General features: G+C 42.2%; 1 protein-coding gene across 4 annotated transcripts in view; it reads left to right on the top strand.

Annotated features, from left to right (window-relative positions):
* The window catches only part of PDE8B (phosphodiesterase 8B), a 348,197-nt gene that overhangs the window by 172,277 nt on the left and 153,421 nt on the right, over nt 1-22,499 (top strand). For 2 of the 4 annotated variants that reach the window (XM_037801656.1, XM_037801653.1), the window contains exon 2: nt 21,582-21,641. The exons of 1 other annotated variant lie outside the window; for it this stretch is intronic. In XM_037801656.1, the coding sequence (XP_037657584.1) occupies nt 21,582-21,641 (60 nt within the window). The remainder of the gene's footprint in view (nt 1-21,581; nt 21,642-22,499) is intronic. One more of the 4 variants, XM_037801654.1, reaches the window with a different exon arrangement.

Raw genomic sequence — 22,499 nt, forward strand, 5'->3', positions numbered from 1 at the left:
CTATTTTTCTACTCATCCATCCATAAACGAGACAAAAGGCAGTGCGGTCCATATGGCTTTCCCAATCACATTGTCACCTCTCATAAGCTACATTTTTATACAATTGTCTTCAAGATTCATGGGTTCTGGGTTATAGTTTGATAGTTTCAGGTATTTACTGCTAGCTATTCCGATTCATTAGAACCTAAAAAGAGTTGTCTATATTATGCGTAAGAGTGCCCACCAGAGTGACCTTTTGGAATCTCTCTTCCACTGAAGCTTATTTCATTTCCTTTCACATCCCCCTTTTGGTCAAGAAGATGTTCTCCATCCCACTATGCCAGGTCTAGATTCCTCCCCAGGAGTCATATTCCATGTTGCCAGGGGGATTCACTCCCCTGCATATAAGATCCCACGTATTGGGGAGGGCAGTGATTTCACCTGCCAAGTTGGCTTAGCTAGATAGAGAGGGCCACATCTGAGCAACAAAGAGGCATTTGGGAGGAGGCTCTTAGGCACAATTATAGGGAGGCCTATCCTCTCCTTTGCAGCAACAGTCTTCCCAAGGGCAGGTCCTGTGGTTCAGGGCTCAGCCCATCCAATCGTCGGTCCCTTATGTCTGTGAGCACATCAGCAACCATCGAGGTGGGGGAGCCCAACACTCCTGCATTCTCCACCAGCTCCTCAAGGGGGCTCTGCATATTTTTTTCATTGTTTTTTTTTTTTAATTAACTTTTTTTTTTTAAATCAACTACATCAAAAAAATAAAAAAAAGCACATACAATAAAAAAAAAATTCAAACAAAACATAACAAGGGAGTCAAACATGTTCCTACTCTACCCCAGAAAAATAACCTAATATAGCAACATTTCTGTGACCTTGTTCCTACCATACCCATCAGGAATTAACAAACCATAGTCATTCCTGGACATTCCCAGAGCATTAAATTTACCCACGATAACTTATCTGTCCTTATTGGGTTATCGTTTCCCCTTCATTAATTGCTCTCTATCACTAGTTCCCCCACATTCTACCTTATAAACCATTTATTTTAGGAGTGTGTTGTTTAACCTCCAGGTGTTTGTGAATTTTCTAAGTCTTTGATGGTTATTGACTTCTAATTGTATTCCATTGTGGTCAGAGAATGTGCTTTGAATAATTTCAATTTTTTAAAATTTACTGAGGCTTGTTTTATGTCCCAGCATATGGTCTATTCTGGAGAAAGTTCTGTGGTCACTAGAGAAGAATGTGTATCCTGGTGATTTGGGACACAGTGTTCTATATATGTCTGTTAAATTCATTTATCCAATTGTTTAGGTTTTCAGTTCCCTTATTGGTCTTCTGTCTGGTTGATCTATGTATGGGAGAGAGTGATGTGTTGAAGTCTCACAATTATTGTGGAAACATCCATTTCTTCCTTTAATTTTGCCAGTGTTTGTCTCATGTATTTTGTGGCACCATGATTGGGTTCATAAACATTTATGATTGTTATTTCTTCTTGTTGAATTGCCCCTTTTATTAGTATGTAGTGGCCTTCTTTGTCTCTCATAACATCCTTGCATTTAAGGTCTGTTTTATCTGAGATTAATATTGCTGTTCCTGCTTTCTTTTCGCTGTAGCTTGCATGAAATAGTTTTTCCCATCGTTTCACTTTCAATTTCTTTGTGTCCCTGTGTCTAAGAAGAGTCTCTTGTATGCAACATATTGATGGTTCATATTTTTTTATCCATTCTGCCAATCTGTATCTTTTAATTTGGGAGTTTAATCCATTTACATTCAATGTTATAACTGAGAAGGCATTTCTTGAATCAGCCATCCTATCCTTTGGTTTATGTTTGTCAGATATATTTTTTCCCTTTCTCTCTTATTGTCCTTTAATGAACCAGTATTGAATCTCTTTAGTACTGAACCTTTCTCCATCTCTCTCTCTCCTTCTTTGTTTCTCTGTCGGTAGGGCTCTTTTAGTATCTGAAGTAGGGCAGGTCTTTTATTAGCAAAATCTCTCAGCATTTGTTTGTCTGTGAAAAATTTAAGCTCTCCGTCAAATTTGAAGGAGAGGTTTGCTGGTTAAAGTGTTCTTGGTTGGAAATTTTTCTCTCTCAGAATTTTAAATATGTCATGCCACTGCCTTCTCGTCTCCATGGTGGCTGCTGAGTAGTCATTACTTAGTCTTATGCTGTTTCCTTTGTATGTGGTGAATTGCTTTTCTCTTGCTGCTTTCAGAACTTGCTCCTTCTCTTCAGTATTCGACAGTCTGATCAGAATATGTCTCGGAGTGGGTGTATTTGGATTTATTCTATTTGGAGTTCACTGGGCATTTATGCTTTGTGTATTTATATTGTGTAGAATGTTTGAGAAGTTTTCCCCAAAGGTCTTTCTAGACATTTACCCTTCTCTTCCACTTTTGGGACACCAATGAGTCTTATATTTGGATGTTTTATTTTATCTATCATATCCCTGAGATCCATTTTGATTTTTTCCATTTTTTCCCCATTCTTTCTTTTGTTCTTTCATTTTCCATTCTGTGGTCCTTGAGGTCACTGATTCATTGTTCATCTTCCTCTAGTCTTGTACTATGAGGAAGATTCTTTTTAATTTGGTCGACAATTTCTTTTCTTTTGTAAGATCATCTATTTATTTACTCTTGCAATTTCTTCTTTATGCTCTTCTAGGGTCTTCTTCATGTCCTTTATATCCTGTGCCATGGTCTTCTTCATGTCCTTTATATCCTGTGCCCTGCTTTCATTATTTGTCTTTAATTCTTTGATTAATTCCTCCAAGTATTGTGTTTCCTCTGATCTTTTGATTTGGGTGTTTGGGTTTGGGTTATCCATATCGTCTGGTTTTTTCATATGCTTTAAAATTTTCTGTTGTTTTTAGCCTCTTGGCATTTGCTTTACTTGATAGGATTCTTTTAGGATATGTTGGATTATTCAAAGACTAATCTCTAAGTTGTCAGATCTATAGCTTGGTGGCATACAGTGTAACTAACCAGCAGATGGCGTCTGCGAGTCACCTATTCCCCTCCAGTCAGTTCTTCCCAACTTTGTCTTTGTGTTGTGTGTGAGTCTGGTTCTTGTGGGGTCCAATTGGTGCACCAAGTTTGGTTGTGTTATTGGTGCTGTCTGCCCTGAATGTGGGGCGTGTGTCTGAGCAGTTAGGGAGGGAGGGCAGCTTTAATAATCAAACCTCCCAGGTGTTGCTAGAGATTTAAGGCTGCTCCAAGAGTCTAAACCTTCATTTCAGTCTCGCCACAGATTTGTCTCTGCCGCTGACGCACAAGTCCTTGGTATTGGCATATGGTCCCTGGGATTTCCGAGTGAGTCCCTCTTCCAAGGTGTGCCCTTCTAAGGCCTGTGCTGAGGGAAAGTTGTGCTATGTCAGAAGTGTGAGCCATCCCTCAAGGGAAGTGCTGGGCCACCGGCAGTGTAGGTGTGTTCCCAGCCTGCTGTAAGGATGGCTGTATGGGGCGTGTTAATTTCCTCCTTTGTACACAGCTTCGCCTTCCCAGCTCCGGAACAATTAGCTGTGAGTGTGTGAAAGGCTATTGTCCACGCCCTATATTGTGGCGTGTACACGTGTTGCTGGAAACACTTCCTGTCACACTGGGTTTTTTGGCGTGGCTCTGGGCTGTGATGCCGGCACCGGGCAGGAGCATTCCCAGCCTGCCGGAAAGATGGCTGCAAGAGGCATGGTTATTTTCCCTTTTTTGCTAACTTCTGCCTTCCTTGCTCTGAGAGAATTAGCAGCGGGTGCGCGAAAGGCTATCTTCCACACCAGATATTGATGTGTTCGTGTAGCCCGTTCCTGCCGCGCTGCACTGTGCGGTTCTTGCTGTTGTATCTGCAGCCGCTTTTGGGTTTTTTAAAAAAGAACTAGTCTGCCTCCAAATGCCAACCCACAGTTTCCCCACATCGCAGTGTGACTGCTGGATATTCAGCAGGCTTGCTTACTCGTTTCAGAACGCAGACTCCCGGTTTCACCAAGTGCACAGTCCCTGTGGATTTAGCAGAACTTGTCCAGCTGGTGCATTGCTGGAACTGGTGTTCTGGATCACTTTCTGGCTTTTATCTAGTATTTTTCACAGAGGTGTTTTGTTGCCCTGTCTCTCCTAGCCGCCTTCTTAGGTTCCCCTGTATGAATTTTCTTATTCTCAGTATTTCATAGAAGTAAAATCATACAGTAATTGTCCTTTCCTATCTGACTTGTTTTGTTTAGCATAATGTCATTAAGATTCATGCAGATGTAGCAAGTATCAGAACTTTATTCCTTTTTATGGCTGATTAGTATTCCATTGAGTGTATATACTTGCTTTCAATTATGTCTGGCTTATTTCACTCCACATGACGTCTTCAAGGTTCATCCATGGTGTAGCATGTATCATGTATCAGAACTCCATTCCAGAGCTGAGTAACACTCCATTGTGTCTGTATACCCACATTTTGTTTATTCACTGGTTGACAGGCATGTGAGTTGCCTCCACCTTTCACACTGACTTCTGATGTAAGCCACAGGGGACCCTGAGAAGCAAGGCGAAACAAGGGCTTTTCCCCTACAAGGAAAGGAGCACCTACGAGGAACGGGGTCCGATGCCTTGGGGGAGTCCTTCCCAGGATTAGCTTTGCTGGTCTGAGGCACATCTGTCATGTTTGCTAAGGTTCCAAAAATGTTTTAATTTGTAGTGTTTTACTGGGTTGTTAGCATCTTTAGGATGAACTGTGCTTTTTATCAATAACTGCTTAGAAATGAAGATTGTTTTTGCCAGTAAGTATAATCCCTTTTTTAAAAAGTGGGCATTTGCCTTTCACAGGTTACTTACTTTTATCTGGGATTAATTGGAAGTAATGGGACGCAAGTGCCATGAGGAACTTGTACCTGCTGGCACTGGTTGCTTTCTCCTGGTTACTGCTGGGACATGTGGAGTCTGGGTCCAGAGGCTGAGTCCAGCCCAGTGTGAGGGGTCCTGACACCACTCAGGGAAGCGGAACTGGTTGAATTCTTGGTGGGCTCCTGGCTATGGCTAAGAGCCATAGAGTTGTTTTCTGGGTCACCCAGGCCCTAGTGTGAGATTCTCTCAGAGCCAAGTAGGGGGGACATTTAGCTATCGGTTCACTAAGGCAACCCTAGCTTGTCAATGATAAAGGGCAGCGGCAGGATGGATAATTGAAATCCACAGAAATTCCCTAAAACTATTTTAGCAGATAGTTTCTGCTTTTTTGCCTGTCAGATCTATTAACCAGAACTGCTGACCATGTATCAAAATTGACTGATTTGAATACCATCCTTCCACTATCTTCACTTAATGTTGAGGGGAAGGGAAGGCTTCAGAACAGAAATGAATGCTTGGGTTTTTCCACCAGCTGGATAATTGTCTCCTGAATAATCAGCGAGTGACTGTTCTTTGCTTGTCCTTATTATACAATGTAATTTTAAATGCTTGAAGTCATCCCATGGTTTCTATTATCAGTAGTATCACTAAAAAAGGAAGGAAGTTGGTTGAGGGATGTCACGTTTTGCTGTTGCCTTTAAATTCCTCTGCTCTCCAAGTCAGACCCTGGGCTTGACCTTCAGAATCTGGGAACTAGCGTTCTGTTTACACATGCTCGGCCTAGGGATGCTGTGGTTGAATTATTTATTACATTTATGAAAGCTCGATGTCTTGATTTTTGCAGTGCATGTATAATGGAAAGCCTTTTTACAGAGTTGTAAAATTAAAGTGCCTAATATTAAAAGGTTTTTTCCCCTCTTCTAAAGTTAATTTTCTTTAAGGCTTCCTTGAGCTGACCTCCTTCAGGTACTTGTCATTTCATGTATTATATTCTAGACCATTTTTTTTTCTTTCCACTTTAATGCATAATTGAAATCAGGCTTAGTTCTTCTCTCGTGGCTATAGTTGAAATGACTATTTTATTTAAATAATTTCTCTCTTTCACCTAATATTTGTGTGTGTGAGAGGGGGATGACTTTGCTGCAAGCCAGATTTTCTGTGTTTGGATTTGATGGCATCTGGATGTCTTCTGTGTTCAGTTTTTAAATTACCACTTGTATCAGTCAGGGTTCTCCAGAGAAACAGAACCAACAGGACATGTGTGTTGTGTGTGTGTGTGTGCATGTGTGTGTGTGTTGTATAATGAGATTTATTATTATGAGGCATTGGCTCACACAGTTGTGGAGGCTGGTAAGTCTGAACTCTGTAGGGCCGGCCTCAGGCTAGAGGGTGATGTTGAGGTCTTGGGGCAGAAATTCTTCTGAGCTCTGGGACCCCCAGTTCTTGCTGTTGAGACCTCCAACTTACTGGATGAGGCCCACCCACATTATGGAGGGTAATCTCCTTTTCTTGAGGTCAGTTGATGGTGGATGCTAAACCTATACCTCCACAGTAACAGCTAAGGCCAGTGTTTGACCAAACAACTGGGCACCATAACCTGGCCGAGCTGACACATAAAACTAACCATCACACCACTTCAGATCCAACAAGAAGATGGCCTCTTTATCCCTTCTCACAGTGGAATTTTCCAGGCATAATGGGATATACCGTCCTCTCCTCCACTCACCCAGTAAGGCTCATGACTGTTGTAGAATACTTCTTAACAAAGACCAGCCTTGTCACCAACATGACAGTGAGGAATGGGGGAGAGGGAACAGGGGGGCATTGTAAGAAGCAGGCCCTGAAGCCCATTGCTGTGTCTTGTGTATGGGGTGGGCAAGGCTGTTATCTCCGCTTGGCACTGGCCGCTGGACCATAGACTTGTAGCTTACTTCTGCTTTTGGCAAGTGCTGCACACACTGACCTTCCTACTTCATCTTTCCCATGCTCATTGTTTTGTTTCTCATCCAGATCTTTCACACCTATTTATAAGTCATTTAAAACTGTAACTTAATCTTTTTTTAAAATTCATATTTATTTAGATATATTTATTGAGATATATTCACATACCATGCAGTCATACAAAACAAAATATACATTCAGTTGTTTACAGTACCATCATATAGTCATGCATTCATCACCAAGATTAATTTTTGACATTTTCATTACCACACACACAAAAACAATAAGAATAAAAGTGAAAAAGAACAATTAAAGTAAAAAGAACACTGGATGCCTTTTTTTTCTTTTTTTTTCTTCCCCCGTTTTTCTACTCATCCATCCATAAACGAGACAAAAGGGAGTGTGGTCCATATGGCTTTCCCAATCACATTGTCACCCCTCATAAACTACATTTCCATACATTCATCTTCAAGATTTCTGGGCTCTAGGTTGCAGCCTGACAGCCTCAGATATTTGCTGCTGTCTGTTCCAATTCATCAGAACCTAAAAAGGGTTGTCTATATTATGAGCAAGAATGCCCAGCAGAGTGACCTCTCGGCTCACCTTGGAATCCCTCTGCCACTGAAGCCCATCTCATTTCCTCTCACATCCTCCCCTTGGTCAGAAGATGTTCTCCATCCAACGATTCCGGGTCTAGATTCCTCCCCAGGAGTCATATTCCACATTGCCAGGAGGATTCACTCCCCTGCATGTAAGATCCCACGTAGTGGGGAGGGCAGTGATTTCACCCGTCAAGTTGGCTTAGCTAGAGAGAGAGGGCCACATCTGAGCAACAAAGATGCATTCGGGAGGAGGCTCTTAGGCACAATTGTAGGGAGGCCTATCCTCTCCTTTGCAGCAACAGTCTTCCCAAGGGCAAGTCCTGTGGTAGAGGGCTCAACCCATCAAACCACCAGTCCCATATGTCTCTGAGCACACCAGCAACCATCGAGGTGGGGGAGCCTGACACCCCTGCATTCTCCACCAGCTCCTCAAGGGGGCTCTGCATATTTTTTTTTAATTAACTTTTTTTTTAATCAACTATATGAAAAAAATTTTAAAAAAAGCATACAATAAAAAAAAAGCGTTTCAAACAAACCATAACAAGGGAGTTCAACATGTTACTACTCTACCCCAAGAAAATAACCTAATACAGCAACATTTCTGTGAACTTGTTCCTACCATACACATCAGAAATTAACAGACCATAGTCATTCCTGGGCATTCCCAGAATGTTAAATTTACCCATGATAGCTTATCTGTTTTTATTGGGTTATCATTTCCCCTTCATTAATTGCTCTCTATCACTAGTTCCCCTACATTCTACCTTATAAACCATTTATTTTAGGAGTGTGTTGTTTAACCTCCAGGTGTTTGTGAATTTTCTAAGTCTCTGATGGTTATTGGCTTCTAACTGTATTCCATTTTGGTCAGAGAATGTGCTTAGAATAATTTCAATTTTTTAAAATTTATTGAGGCTTGTTTTATGTCCCAGCATATGGTCTATTCTGGAGAAAGTTCTGTGATCACTAGAGAAGAATGTGTATACTGGTGATTTGGGATGTAATGTTCTATATATGTCTGTTAAATCAAATTCATTTATCCGATTGTTTAGGTTTTCAAGTTCCTTATTGGTCTTCTTTCTGGTTGATCTATCTATAGGAAAGAGTGATGTGTTGAAGTCTCCCACAATTATTGTGGAAACATCCATTGCTTCCTTTAGTTTTGCCAGTGTTTGTCTCATGTATTTTGTGGCACCATGATTGGGTGCATAAACATTTATGATTGTTATTTCTTCTTGTTGAATTGCCCCTTTTATTAGTATGTAGTGGCCTTCTTTGTCTCTCATAACATCCTTGCATTTAAAGTCTATTTTATCTAAGATTCATATTGCTACTCCTGCTTTCTTTTGGCTGTAGCTTGCATGAAATAGTTTTTTCCATCCTTTCACTTTCAATTTCTTTGTGTCCCTGTGTCTAAGATGAGTCTCTTGTATGCCACATATTGACGGTTCATATTTTTTGATCCATTCTGTCAATCTATGTCTTTTAATTGGGGAGTTTAATCCATTTACATTCAACATTATTACTATGGAGGTATTTCTTGAATCAGCCATTGTATCCTTTGGTTTATGTTTGTCAGATTTATTTTTTCCCTCTCTTTCTTATTGTCCTTTAATGAACCAATATTGAATCTCTTTAGTACTGAACCTTTCTCCATCTCTCTCTCCTTTCTTTGTTTCTCTGTTGATAGGGCTCCCTTTAGTATCTGAAGTAGGGCAGGTCTTTTATTAGCAAAATCTCTCAGCAATTGTTTGTGAAAAATTTAAGCTCTCCATCAAATTTGAAGGAGAGCTTTGCTGGTTAAAGTATTCTTGGTTGGAAATTTTTCTCTCTCAGAATTTTAAATATGTCATGCCACTGCCTTCTCGTCTCCATGGTGGCTGCTGAGTAGTCACTACTTAGTCTTATGTTTCCTTTGTATGTGGTGAATTGCTTTTCTCTTGCTGCTTTCAGAACTGGCTTCTTCTCTTCAGTATTTGAGAGTCTGATCAGAATATGTCTCGGAGTGGGTGTATTTGGATTTATTCTATTTGGAGTTCACTGGGCATTTATGCTTTGTGTATTTATATTGTGAAGGTTTCGGAAGTTTTCCCCAACCATTTCTTTGAATACTCTTTCTAGACCTTTACGCTTCTCTTCCCCTTCTGGGACACCGGTGAGTCTTATATTTGGATGTTTTATTTTATCTATCATATCCCTGAGGTCCATTTCGAATTTTTCCATTTTTTTTCCTCATTCTTTCTTTTGTTCTTTCATTTTCCATTCTGTGGCCCTCAAGGTTGCTGATTCATTGTTCAACTTCCTCTACTCTTGTACTGTGAATATCCAGAATCTTTTTATTTGGTCAACAGTTGCTTTTCTTTCCGTAAGATCATCCGTTTTTTTATTTACTCTTGCAATTTCTTCTTTATGCTCTTCCAGGGTCTTCTTCATGTCCTTTATATCCTGTGCCATGCTCTTCTTCATGTCCTTTATATTCTGTGCCATGGTCTTCTTCATGTCCTTTATATCCTGTGCCATGGTCTCATTGTTTGTATTTAGTTCTTTGATTAATTGCTCCAAGTACTGTGTCTCCTCTGATCTTTTGATTTGGGTGTTTGGATTTGGGTTATCCATATTGTCTGTTTTTTTCATATGCTTTAAAATTTTCTGTTGCTTTTGGCCTCTTGACATTTGCTTTACTTGATAGGGTTCTTTTGGGATATGTTGGATTATTCAAAGATCAATCTAATTTGTCGAATCCACAGCTTGGTGTTGTACGCTTTCTCTAACGAGCAGGTGGCATCCGCGAGTCACCTATTCCCCTCAAGTCAGTTCTCCCCAACTTTGTCTTTGTGGTGTGTGGGGGTCTGATTCTTGTGGGTTCCAACTGGTGCACCAAGTTTGGGTGTGTTGTTGGTGCTGTCCACCCTGAATGTGGGGCGTGTGTCTGAGCAGTTAGGGAAGGAGGGCAGCTTTAACAATCAAACCTCCCAGGTGTTCCTGGAGATTTAAGGCTGTTGCAAGTGTGTAAACCTTCATTGCAGTCTCGCCACAGATTGTCTCTGCCGCTGATCCACAAGTCCTTGGTATTGGCATATGGTACCTGGGATTTCTGAGTAGGTCCCTCTTCCAAGGTGTGCCCTTTTAGGGCCTGTGCTGAGGGAAGGTTGTGCTACGTCACAAGGGCATGCCATCCCTCAAGGGAAGTTCTGGGCCTCCGGGTCATGAATGTGCCTTCCCAGCCTGTTGTAGGGATGGCTGTATGGGGCATGTTAATTTCCCCCTTTTTGCACAGCTCTGTCTTCCCGGCTCCAGGACAATTAGCTGTGGGTGCACGAAAGGCTATTGTCCACACCCGATATTGTGATGTGTGCTTGTGTTGCTGGAAGCACTTCCTGTCGCACTGGGTTTTTTGGCGCAGCTCTGGGCTGTGGTGCAGCTGCAAGGGGTGTGGTTATTTTCCCCTTTTGGCTCACCTCTGCCTTCCTCACTCCAAGACAATTACCAGCGGGTGCATGAAAGGCTATCTTCCACACCTGATATTGAAGCGTTTGCACAGCCCGTTCCTGCTGCGCTTCACTGTGCAGTTCTCACTGCCGTATCTGCAGCCACTTTTGGGTTTTTTAAAAACGAACTAGTCTGCCTCCAAATGCCAACCCACAGTTTCTCCACACCACAGCATGGCTGCCGGATATTCAGCAGGCTTACTCACTCGTTTCAGAATGCAGACTCCTGGTTTCACCAAATGCTCGGTCCCTGTGGGTTTAGCAGACCTTGTCCAGCTGGTGCATTGATGGAACTGGTGTTCTGGGTCACTTTCTGGCTTTTATCTAGTATTTTTCATGGAGGTGTTTTTTTTTGGCCCTGTTTCTCCTAGCCGCCATCTTAGGTTCTCCTCTCTAACTTAATCTTAAGTCTTTTTGTGGGCCATCTTATTGCCTTTCGGGAACAAATTGAGATGTAAGTAAATACATAAATAAGCACATGGCCTTCCCAGAGCGGTAGTCCTGGAATGAACTCTCAATTCCTAATCTTTCTGGACCTTTTACTTCTTTGGCTATAAAAATGGGATAATACACCTAACATGAGAGGCCATCCATGGGGTATTCACCTGCCCCTCGTTTTACTGAGGCACAGAGCAGTTGCTTATCTTGAACATGGTCCCTAAATCCCAGTCCAGTGTTCTAGAATTTCTTATTACTAAGTTTTAGGAACACCATCCATATTCTGAGGAATTTGAAACATAGTACTTTAATTTATCAAGTAATGACTTCCCTGGAAAAAAAAATAGTATATGTAAAATGCTTGTTTAATGGCTAGTTCTCAATAAATGTTAACCCCCAAATGGAAAGTAGACTTTCTAGTAAAAATTAAATGTATTTCATGTTTATTTTTGCAATATTTAAGGAATATAAAATATAGGGAATATAATTCATTGAACACCCCTGTGCTCTAAAAACGCATCTTTAACTATATTGTGGAAGCCCCTGGCAGATCCCTCCCTGAACATGTCCCCTCCCTACCAGCAGGACCGCTTGCCTCAATTGAAGATTTATCATTCCCGTGAGTTTCTTTGTGCTGTTGTTATATAACCCTAACTGGAGTCAATATTGTTTTACAGATTTTTAAACCTTACCTAAGTGGTATCTTAATGTATGTATTCTTTTACAACTTGCCCTTCTTTTGGTTTTGTATTAATCAGTATTTGTTTTAAGAGTTTATCCATTTTGCTGATATGCTCACAGACATAGGGAACTGGTGGTGTTATGGGCTGAGCCCTCTACCACGGGACTTGCCCTTGGGAAGATTGTTCCAGCAAAGGAGAGGCTAGGCCTCCCTATAATTGTGCCTAAGAGCCTCCTCCCGAATGCCTCTTTGTTGCTCATATGTGGCCCTCTCTTTCTAGCTAAGCCAACTTGGCAGGTGAAATCACTGCCCTCCCCACTACGTGGTATCAGACACCCTGGGGAGTGAATCTCCCTGGCAGTGTGGAATATGACTCCTGGGGAGGAATCTGGACCCGGTATCGTGTGATGGAGAACATCTTCTTGAACAAAAAGGGGATGTGAAAAGAAATGAAATAAGCTTCAATGACGGAGCGATTCCAAAAGGAGCTGAGAGGTCACTCTGGTGGGCACTCTTTTATGCACAATACAGACAACCCTTTTTAGGTTCTAATGAATTGGAATGGCTAGCAGTAAATACCTTAAACTATCAAACTACAACCCAGAGCCCATGAATCTTGAAGACGATTGTATAAAAATGTAGCTTATGAGGGGTGACAGTGTGGTTGGGAAAGCCATATGGACCACACTCCCCATTGCCCAGAGTATGGACTGATGAGTAGAAAAATGCGGGAAGGAAAAAAAAAAAAACAAAAAAAAAACCACCCAGTGTTCTTTTTTACTTTAAGGAAAAAAAAAAAAAGAGTTCATCCATTTTGAATGGGTAGCTCTAGTTGATTTGTTCTCATTGCTGTAGAATATTCCATTATATGGATATTCCCCAATACATTTAGTGATTTTTCTGATGATAGTTGTTGATAGATTGATGGATTGGGCCGTTTCAAAATTTTTATTATTATAAATAACACTGCTCTTAATTGTCTTGCAAATGCCTCCTGATATACCCTGGAGAGACTCTCACATAGGCTGATTATAGGATATACGCTTCTTCATCTTTACCAGGTATCCCCGAATTGTTTTTGTAAGGGGCTTATTCTGTTTTACTAATGCTGCCAGAATGCAAAATACCAGAAATGGATTGACTTTTATAAAGGTTTATTTGGTTACACAGTTACAGTCTTAAGGCCATAAAGTGTCCAAGGTAATGGTCAACAATCGGGTACCTTGGCTGGAGGATGGCCAATGGTGTCCCGAAAAATTCTGTTAGCTGGGAAGTCACGTGGCTGACATCTGCTCCAAGTTCTGGTTTCAAGATGTCTTTCTCCCAGGACATTCCTCTCTAGGCCGCAGCTCCTCTTCAAAAGGTCGCTCTCAGTTGCTCTTGGGGCATTTGTCGTCTCTTAGCTTCTCCAGAACAAGAGTCTGCTTTCAACTGCCATGTCTAAAAATGTCTCTGTAAGCTTCAGCTCCTCTCTCTGCTCCTGTTTGCTCTTCAAAGTGTCCCTCTTGGCTGTAGCAAGCTCGTTCCTTCTGTCTGAGCTTATATAGTGCTCCAGTGAACTAATCAAGGCCCACGCTGAGTGGGTGGGGCCACACCTCCAGGGAAATTAAATAAACAGAATTATCACCTACAGTTGGGTGGGTCACATCTTCATGGAAACACTCAGTGAAAGAATTACAATCTAATCAACACTAACACATCTGCCCACACATGATTGCATCAAAGATAATGGTGTTTTGGGGGACATAATACATCCAAACTGGCATAGGGCTGAATCAGTTTTTACTGCTACCACCAGTGTATAAGAGTTCCTGTGGGTCTATTTTCCTGCCCATGCTAGCTAGTGTCTGACTTCTGGTTTTACCGTTCTGTTGATGAAGATGGTTGTGTGTGAAATAGTATAACGATTTTCCTGTTTACTAATGAGGTTGAACAGCTCTTCATTCTTGTGTTTCCTCTTCTGTGAATTTCTTCTTTCAATTTTTTTCTGCAGGTTTCCTTTTGGTTCCTTTTTTAAATTGATTTTTAGAAACTGTTTTATGTTCTGGTTACTAATATTTTTTGTTTTATATATTTTAGAAATATTCCAACCTGTGGCCTGTCCTTTGTCTCTTGTAGTAGTGTGTCTTCGGGTTTTTTTTTTTAGGGGGGGGTGGTGAATAGAATTTTTAAATTTTAAAGTCAAATGGATTAATCTTTTATTTTATGTTTGTATAGTTTGATGAGTAGATATTTGTGCATTTGCATTTATGTGATAGGACATCGTGCTGCCAAATTATGTAATATTCTAAATAGCAGATTATAAAAGAGAGGTTAGATATGTCACCCAATGTATTTTATGACTACAAGTAACTGTCTACATAGATAAAATAATAGAATATAAAAGAAAATTTTGCTTGTAATTTGATAATACTGACCTTTAGGGAATAATTCTCTAAATGTGAAAAATGTTATCATCCTCTTGCCTAAGTGTTAACTTATATTTTTGGAGGGAGTATCTGGAATAGACCCTATAGGTGTATGGATTCAGGTACAACAGCTGAGTCTTGGGTGATTCTTAGTGCTTTCCTCAAGGTAAGCACCCCACCGGTATTTAGTTGAGTAAATGAATGTGTATTGGAAGAATGTGGGAGGGGCTCATGTCGAGGCAGGAGCTGAAGTTGACATCAGATATGTCTGACGCAAAAACATATAGTCTCGAAAGAATGGACTAGTGGTTCTCAACCCTGGCTGCAACCATGATATTTAAAAAATACCGAAGCCTGGGCCCCATCCTTAGATAGGCTGATTTTCTAGGTTTGGAGTAGGCTCCAGGCATTGATCATTTAAAAAATTCTCCAGGTTCTTTTAATTTGAAGCCCGGGTTGAGAACTTCTTGATCAGAGAATTGAAAACAGGAAGGTGAGAGAGGATCATATATACTCTCCAGTGGCCTGCAAGGTCCCAGGCAGGACTGCCAGGAGGTGCCAGGGAGGGGCCAGAATCAAAGCCAGGTGAGGGCTGGGAGGGGGTGTGAGGACCACTGTGGCCAGCCCTGTGGCTGAGAAGAGACAGACGGAAGAAGAGAACGTTCTGGGTACTCAGGCCAGTTGGTGACGGGTGGGGAGGGGGACGGTTGAGGGTGAGAGGAGACGGGGGAGAGGCAGGGTTTCCCAGCTGCAAGCAGGCATGCCCAGCCTCCAGGTGGGGGCCCATGGAGGCTGCAGTTCTAGCGCCTTCCTGGCTGGAGTTTAGAGGGTGGACCTGGGCCCATTAAAAAGGCAAAAGTCAAACACAGCCTTTGCTTACTCAGAACTCAGAAGAGTAAAAAAATTTTGGCATGGGAACCAAGGGTAAATAGGGGACACCTTGAGAGAATTAAATGCTGGTTTAAAAGCAAGGTTGTTTAAGGGTATTTAAAAATGAACATAATTAACAGCACTGAATTATATATTTGAATGTGGTTAAAAGGGGAAATTTTAGGTTTGTATGTTACTAGAATAAAAATTAAAAAAAAAAAAAAATCCATGGAACTGCCCAATACAGTGAGCCCTACCATGGACTAGATTTAATAGTGCAATTGTAAAAAATATGCTCTTATCGGTTGTAACAAGTATACCACACAATGCAAATTGTTAATGAAAGGGTGGTATGGGAACCCTGTATTTTATGCATGAATGTTCTGTAAACCCACAGCTTCTCTAATAATAATAATAAAAAAAACCTATTCCTATTCCCACAACTGGTCCCTCTGAATGAGTGAAAAAATTATCTTTACCTTGGAGTCCACTTCCAATGAAGTGAAGTCAAGTTTGTGCTCAGCTGTGTGTGTGTGTGTGTGTGTGTGTGTGTGTGTGTGTGTACGTGTACAGCTGCTGTGTGTGAGCATGCAATGCTGCAGGCGATGGAGGGGAAGGGACTCCAAAGGAAGTCACTGAAGTGGGGAAGGATTCAGATTCTGAGCTTGTGTTTTTGGAAGATAGAAGTTATGAATCTCCCCTGCAACACACACACACACGCGCGCGCACACACACTCACACCTCCTTTCCTTCTTAGTGGTAATGGCCAGTCTTCTGAGCAGTAGTACAGACCAGGGAATGAGCAGGGATTACCAAGTACTGGATCATCTATTTTGCAAAATGAGGATGGCGTCCAGAAACCCATTTAGGACTCACAATAACAGAAATAGAGGCAGTATAGTCAGAATTAATGCTGCAAATTTGGGGGATAATGGAAGAGCAGATGCACTGGAAATAAGGAAAACTGAAGTCTCAGCTCTGACTCTTACTTAAAATCTGTTAATTAAAGTTTAATTCAATCCCATAAAGTATTTTCTAAGTGAATATCTACTAGATTTGAGGGATAAAATTGTGCCAAAGACTTAGTCTGTGTCCTCAAGAAACTCACAGCTTGCCAAGGAGAATGATATTGAAATGACTAATAAGATAAGTGCTATGAAGAACAGAGGTATTGCTGATTACTGAGGAGAGATGCATGAATTCTGCTGTGGGTGAGGTTGGGCTTAAAATGTTTTCAAAGAGCAGGGGGACCTTTGAGCAGGTCCTTGAAGGATGAATGAGTTGAGCTAAGCAGATGAGGGAGGCAAGAGCTTTCCAGGTCAACTGCTTCCCTTCCCAAATCCCCAGCTTCCCTCTTGTTTGAGGGAAGCACTAAAACTTGGTGATTCCAAGTTACTTAACAAAATTCCTGAAGCTGAGACTACCAGAGCTGTGGCAATTCTGACTAGAGATTTTTGGTGCAGTGACAGGTGAACTGCTTTGATTTCTCTCGAGAGAAATCATTTTGCCTACCCTGAACCAGCTGGTTTTCATCTTGGCATTCCCTCTCCATTGACTGAAGCCAAGCTGTGTTTTTTTTTTTCCTTGTAAATCTTTTCTTGATCATTGCAATCCATTTTCCCACAAGCTTTTGCTGTTATAGCTGATAGCAGTGTTTTATGTTTGGTTTGTTTTTGCTAAATCTCTGTTCCTGTTTATCCAGAAAGTAGGCAAACCAGATGTTTGATTTTCTCAAGTCATAGATCTGGTCATGTTAACCCTGCAATGCAGTTGGTGCCTACAGAATAAAAAGGGAGCTCCTTTCCAGTATCCTCTAAGGATCTGGTCCTGAAATTCCCAGCCTTTCTTTTCCTACACTCTATAATTCAGCTTCTTGTTTTCTCTCCTGTGAGCACTCTTCCTGCCCCACCTCCATGCCTTTGCTTGTATTGTTCTGCATGCCTGGAATTTCCTCCTCTTAGTCTTGCCAATTCTTCATGACCTACCTGCTTTCATGAAGACTACTCTTATCTCCCCACCTCCCCTCTCCCCTTAAGCCAAAAGTATGATCTTCTCTCTGTCAGCCTCAAAGTCTGAAGGAAAATATCCATCAACCAGAATTCGATCTCCAGCTAAACTATCAAGTAAAAGTGAGTGACAGACATTTATAGATCAACAAAGACTAAACGAGTCTGCCACTCCTGGACCCTCCCTGAATGAAAAGTTATGTTCCCAACTGCACCTTCAGTGGCCTGTGTTGCTAACTCGAGATCAGCTGTGGTGAAAGAATTTACACCATGGACATCAGCAAATGCTACAAAATAGGATGCTTATTTTTCCCCCAGAGCTTGAGCTCATCTGAATGTGAATTGATGATCCTGCTACATGCATATATGTATGTGTGTATGTTACCATTCACACACATGTGTATACACACAAATATTTCTCACACTATAAATGCTGTACAGTTAACACTACACTGTGGGATTAGCAATCCCTCCTCATTAGGCTATTGGGGAAAGCCCTGTGGTTGGAATGGCTGGGAGGTGTGCCTCTCTTCACACTCTGGTTCCATCTTTCTCTTGTATCAGACACTGGAATTGTGTTACCTTACAATGCCCCTTTTTGCTTCTCTGTTCCTGGCAAACTTGATCACTTCCTGAAATCAGAGCAAACATTCTAAGTGAGGATTTGTGCATCAGCAGTGTGCTCAAAATTCAGTCTTTGAAGTAGAGAATCTTTGCCTTGGCTTCATAGACATCAGTAAATGCTCTCCTGTTTCTGTTCATAATTGCTGTTCTACAAATTGGTGAAATGCATGCAGTAAGACTCTCCTGTGTCAGGAACAGGACTCTGTAAACTGCTGTCTATGAATATACCTGCTGCTGATTTTCCTTGGCTGGTCACTGCCTGGTGCCAGTCCTCAGAGCCAGCAGAGATAGAATCTGGGGTTCTTCTGGGGTAGTTGACCAGAGAGGGCACAGAACAAGAAGGAACAAGCAAGCCAAAAGAGAGGAAGCAACCTGTGGGTCAGGACTAGAGAAACTAGTAAACTGAGACCCCAAGCTGGAGCTGGAGGTGAAGTGGAAGCACCTGAGGGTCCACAGTAACATCGGGCTGGGAGGGGATAGATGAGGAGCAGGTAGAGGTAGGAGAGGCAGGGGTCTTAGTCAGGGACCATCTTCACCAACCTTGCAGTTCCCGTACTGGACTCTGCTTTCCTTCTATTTGAGGCTCAGAGCTCAGTTTCCTGCTGGGTGAAAATGGTGGATGCCAGCAGGGAACTGTTGTGGCTGGGGTACAAAGCTGTCAGGTCTTTCCTATCTTTAGATTGGAAAAGGCTATCTTCTAGCCCGAGTGTTGCTTTTAGAGCTCCATGCTGTCACTCAGATGCCCTTTCATCAGTGGCCATTGCATGTCTCCCATTAAGCTGACATCACACGTGTGAAAGTGTCGAGCAATGCCTGGGACAGAGGGGTTTAGGAAGTGTTCAGTCATCCAATATTCCCTTGGCATGGTTTAAAATGGCTTGCCTCCTGCTTTATAAGATTAGCCATATAGCTACTTTGTGGGACTTGGTGTTTGTTTAGAAAAGTAAATAGGCTATGAATTGGTTAGGGGTGAATTCTCATTATGTTTTGAAAAGTCTGTGCCCTTCCAGCTGGGACCCCTCTCCCAATCCCTTAGCCTTTCAGAGCAATTTGGTTTTTTATTTTATTCTGCTTTAAATTGTATTTAGATATTGTTTCATCTATTTATTTACTTTCTGCCCCTGGGCAACTACTTTGGGACTCTGGTTTTGCTGGATAGACCACTAACAGGTAGATTTTTTGGAGAGGGTTTACCTGATATGGTGAGTGCAGTGAACCAAATAGATATCACAGGAAGAGTGAAAAACAATCCCAGATAAGCAATCAAATTTATCTTAACATGTGAGATTGGTTTCATTTCTAATGACTAACTGTTCAGCAAAATTCTAGCAGTTGTGCTGCTTTATAAGGAGGGATGCCTGTTTCAGACCAGAAAAACTGCCTTTGGAGTGAGTCTGTGTTGGGAGCCAGGGACCCAGGGCTGTCACAGAGCCTGTCCTCTTCCAGTAGAGTAGTTCTTGGGGCTGTGCACTTACGTTGGGTGCTGGGTGCACCCCCACTTTGTGGGATATTGTTTTGCATAGAGGAAAGAAGTGGAACACATTCAACTTGAACGTGTCACTCTCTTTCTTACCTGAAGACAGTAGTGAAACATTGAAGGGCCTTATCGTTGGGTCTTGGGCTCACGTTCTTAAGGCCTCTGAGTTGGTTCTGTTGCTTCAGGTCCATTGGACATACCCACTGTCAGGGAGGCCACCTTCCCAGGCAGAGTGGGAGAGCACTGCGTTGCCCTCCTGAGAACCCACCAGAGTGCAAAGAGCCCCAGCTGAGCAGTCACTTGAGAGCTCTTGGGGTTTTCTGCTGGCTGGTTTGGTGAGAGGCCAAAGCATCCAACACTGTTTCTTTATGTAGTGATGCTGGGGTGGGCATGGGGTTGTGCTGGTTTGAATGTATTATGTCCCACAAAATGCTGTTATCTTTGATGTAATCTTGTGTGGGCAGGCGTATCAGTGTTGATTAGATTGTAATTCTTTGAGTGTTTCCATGGAGATGCAACCCACCCAACTGTGGGTGATGACTCTGATTGGATAATTTCCATGGAGGTGTGGCCCCGCCCATCCAGCATGGGCCTTGATTAGTTTACTCGGGCACTACGAAAGCTCAGATAAAAGGAGCAAGCTTGCTATAGCCAAGAGGGACACTTTGAAGAATGCATAGAAGCTGAGAGAGTAGCTGCAGATGAGAGACAGTTTGAAGACGGCCGTTGAAAGCAGACTTTTTCTCCAGAGAAGCTAAGAGAGGAAAAATGCCCCAAGAGCAACTAAGAGTGACATTTTTGAGGAATTGCAGCCTAGAGGGGAACGTCCTGGGAGAAAGCCATTTTGAAACCAGAACTCTGGAGCAGATGCCAGCCATGTGCCTTCCCAGCTAACAGAGGCTTTCCGGACACCACTGGCCATCCTCCAGTGAAGGTACCCAATTGCTGATTATCTTGGACACTTTATGGCCTTAAGACTGTAACTTTGTAACCAAATAACCCCCCTTATAAAAGCCAGTCGTCTCTGGTGTTTTGCATTCCAGCAGCATTAGCAAACTAGAACAGGGGGGATGTGTCTTATAGAGGGAAAAGAATGTTGGCCACTCATGGCCACATTTTGGAGAGGATTTACAGCTGCATGTGTTAAGAGTTAAACATGGGGAAAGGGGAAGACAGGAGAAAGGGAAATTTTAGAGTCTCTTCAAAAGTATGGTTTAAAGAACAGTTCAGCCTTCTTTTTTTAAACTGATAACACCTCTTCTGACCATTGGGTTATTGCGGCGCCTCTGGCCACATGAACTCGGGTGCCTGCTGAAGGTATCCCTCCACCCAACAGGGGCCAGTCGAGTGTGTGTTGAATGCAGGATGAGCTTCCAAGTAGTGGCAAAATGACCACCGTCTCTTATAGAATAACAAAATTGGATCCAGGCAGGTGAGGCCAAGACTTTCAGCCAACTTAATCCAGCAAATAGTCTTTTTTAGAAATCCAAGTGAAATAATCAAAAAGAAAGACAAATATTTGCACTCTGCTTGCAGCCAACACCGATTAGGTCCTGGAGTCATGAGGCAGCGTTTCACCTCTCACCATCACAGTTGGTATTAATCAGTTTATTTGAGGAAATACAACTGTCAGGAGTCATTGATTCATGGTAAACATGGATAAGCTGTTTCCTCCTCATTCCAAAACATGAAGATAATAAAAATAAGATCTAAATATAAGAGCAGTTCTTAAACCATATAAATCTAGCTTTACCCCCACATTTGAGTGCAAAATCAAAATTTCAAAATACAAACAGCCTAGCATGGTACTTGGCACAAAGTAGGTGCTCAGTAAATAATTGCTGAATTGAATTGCTTTCTCCCATAAAACAGTACATGCTTATGATGAAAATGCAGGCACGTAAAGTATAAACAACCCCAGATCCCACCACTTAGTGTTTGGGGATTTAGCCTTCCAGATGTCTTCAATGCAAGTGCATATATATATATATATATATATTTATATATATATTTATATATATTTATATATATATTTATATATATATATATATTATATTCTTGTACAAGACTAGAATTGTACTTTATGTGATTGTTTTGTAACCCGCCTTCATGTCAGTAAATAGGCATCCTTTAATCAGAGTCTGCATAGTGGCATAGTATAATGGCCGGTGTAAGGAGGGATTGTTCAGTTTGTATAGTTTAAGGCTTGACACATCTCACGTGCTGTCCTTTCTTTAGCAGGTTTCTTCCGCGGAGGTACGCGTTGGGCCCATGAGACTGATACAGGACCCCATTCAGGTATGCCCCCCTCCTGCGCCCGGGCTGTGTTTCCAGAGCTGTGGTTATGCGAGCACCATCTGATGGCCTCTTCTGGGACCGCAGCACCTTGTCCCCATGTACACACATGCATAGCATTTGTGTGAATTTTCATAGGGGTGGTATAGAAGCTTATTTTTATTGATGCCACCTTTGAGGTCTCAGTTGTTTTCCTGAAGACATAAGGAGTGCCCCATTTTCAGAATAGATGTAATGGGTAGAGCGTATGGTGGATTGTGAGAAAGGACAACTTTTCTACCAAAGAAATAGTCTGCCCTGCATCCTGCTGCAGCCAGGAAGGGAAGAAGTGGTGGGGGGAAATGGCAGCGCAGAGCCTTGCTATGAGCCACAGCTGGTGTGAGCCTGGCTCTGCCTGTAGGCAGCTGTGTGCCCTTGCTTCACTTCTTTGACCCCAGGGTCCTGTCTGTAAGGTGGAGATGGTGACTCCTCTCTCCTAGGGAAATGTGTGTTAAATGAGATACCATCAAGTGCCTAGAGCACTACCTGGCACGTGGAAAGTACTCAGGACGTGGCAGCTGTTGTGGGCTGGGGTGATGATAAATGGCCCCCATTTCTGGTCTCGGGGGATGTGAGCCGCACAGCCTGCTGAGCTCTGGGACACAGAGAGAGCCAGGCTCCAGGGAGAGTGGGCCCAGCCACCTGCAGACTTGACCTCACTCTAAACATGAAAGCACAATGCTAGCAGTAACTGTGTCCTCCCTGCATCTCCTCCAGCCTCCTGTGCCCCTTTTGGAGAAACATTTAGGAAAGGGAGGTTGTACTCTTTAAAATACTTGTTAAATCCCCATCTGCACATGAATCATCCCTTGAGGCCTAAAT

Source organism: Choloepus didactylus, chromosome 13, assembly GCF_015220235.1.
Source record: "Choloepus didactylus isolate mChoDid1 chromosome 13, mChoDid1.pri, whole genome shotgun sequence".
In the NCBI taxonomy this organism is placed as follows: domain Eukaryota; kingdom Metazoa; phylum Chordata; class Mammalia; order Pilosa; family Megalonychidae; genus Choloepus; species Choloepus didactylus.